General features: G+C 75.4%; 1 protein-coding gene across 1 annotated transcript; it reads left to right on the top strand.

The window, feature by feature from the left end:
• On the top strand, positions 1–1,483 carry AURANDRAFT_69312 (hypothetical protein; the record flags this gene model as incomplete). The annotated part of the gene is made up of 1 exon (XM_009045075.1): positions 1–1,483. A coding segment is annotated over one exon (1,483 nt), but the record flags the coding sequence as incomplete, so codon positions are not given.
• Between the last annotated feature and the right edge of the window lie 81 nt (positions 1,484–1,564).

The raw sequence follows: 1,564 nt of genomic DNA on the forward strand, positions 1-1,564 counted from the left end.
TTCGCACTTCGAGTGCACGGCACGAGCGCGAGTCTCTATGTCGAGCTCTGGGGCGGCGACACGGGAGTGGCGCTGTCGGGGTCCGACGACGGCGGCTGGCACCACTACTGCCTGACCTACGACGGATCCGGTTGGGTCCTCTACTTCGACGGGTCGCAGGCGGCGACGGCGACCGCCGCGCTCGATACGGGCTCGGACCGCCCGCTCCAAATTGGGCGGTTTGACAGTGATTACTACCTCGACGGCTCCATCGACGAGGTCTACGTCTACGCGAGCGCGCTCGACGAGGCGTCGATCCAGGTCCTCTACGACGCCGGGTCGACGGCCGCGCCGACGGCCGCGCCGACGACGGCCCCGACGACGGCGCTGCTGGCGGCGGGCGTTCGCTACTCGTTCGACGCGGTCGCGGGCGCGAGCGTTCCCGAGGCGTCGGGGGAGCCCGCGCTCGCGGGGACGATCGTCGGCGAGCACGCGCTCGCCGTCGGCGTCGACGGCGGCGGCGCCGTCGACCTGTCCGGCGGCCACGTCGAGTTTCCCGCGGAGGTCACGAGCGGCGTCCTCGGCTCCGCGCCGCGGACGCTGTGCCTCTGGGCGCTCCGGCGCGGCGGCGGCGCCCTCGCGTCCTACGGCGGCGACGACGACGGCCCCACCGGGTCGGCCTTCGGTCTGGGCTTCACGGGGGACGCGTTCGAGACCTGGTTCCGGGGTGACACGCGGACTCACGTCGCCGTGGTCGCGGGCGAGGGCGCCTGGCACCACTACTGCCTCGCCTTCGGCGCGGCCGAGGGCGCCACGCTCTACTTCGACGGCGACGTCGCCGGCGCGCACGCGCCCGCCGAGCCCCTCGTTACGCTGGACGACGAGCCGCTCCGCGTCGGGGCCTGGACCAAGGCCGGCTACGAATTCGACGGCGTCGTCGACGGCTTCGAGCTCCACGAAGTGGCCCTCGGACCGGCACGCGTCCGCGCGCTCTACGAGTCGACGACGGCTGTGATGCCCCCGTCCGCGGCTCCGTCCTCCGCGCCCACGATCGCGCCGACGATCGCGCCGACAGCCGCGCCCTCGACGTCGCCGACGCCCGCGCCCACGATCGCGCCGACGGCCGCGCCGACGGCCGCGCCGACGACGGCCCCGACGACGGCGCTGCTGGCGGCGGGCGTTCGCTACTCGTTCGACGCGGTCGCGGGCGCGAGCGTTCCCGAGGCGTCGGGGGAGCCCGCGCTCGCGGGGACGATCGTCGGCGAGCACGCGCTCGCCGTCGGCGTCGACGGCGGCGGCGCCGTCGACCTGTCCGGCGGCCACGTCGAGTTTCCCGCGGAGGTCACGAGCGGCGTCCTCGGCTCCGCGCCGCGGACGCTGTGCCTCTGGGCGCTCCGGCGCGGCGGCGGCGCCCTCGCGTCCTACGGCGGCGACGACGACGGCCCCACCGGGTCGGCCTTCGGCCTGGGCTTCACGGGGGACGCGTTCGAGACCTGGTTCCGGGGTGACACGCGGACTCACGTCGCCGTGGTCGCGGGCGAGGGCGCCTGGCACCACTACTGCCTCGCCTTCGGCGCGGCCGAGG

This window comes from Aureococcus anophagefferens, assembly GCF_000186865.1.
Source record: "Aureococcus anophagefferens unplaced genomic scaffold AURANscaffold_1374, whole genome shotgun sequence".
Taxonomy (NCBI): domain Eukaryota; class Pelagophyceae; order Pelagomonadales; family Pelagomonadaceae; genus Aureococcus; species Aureococcus anophagefferens.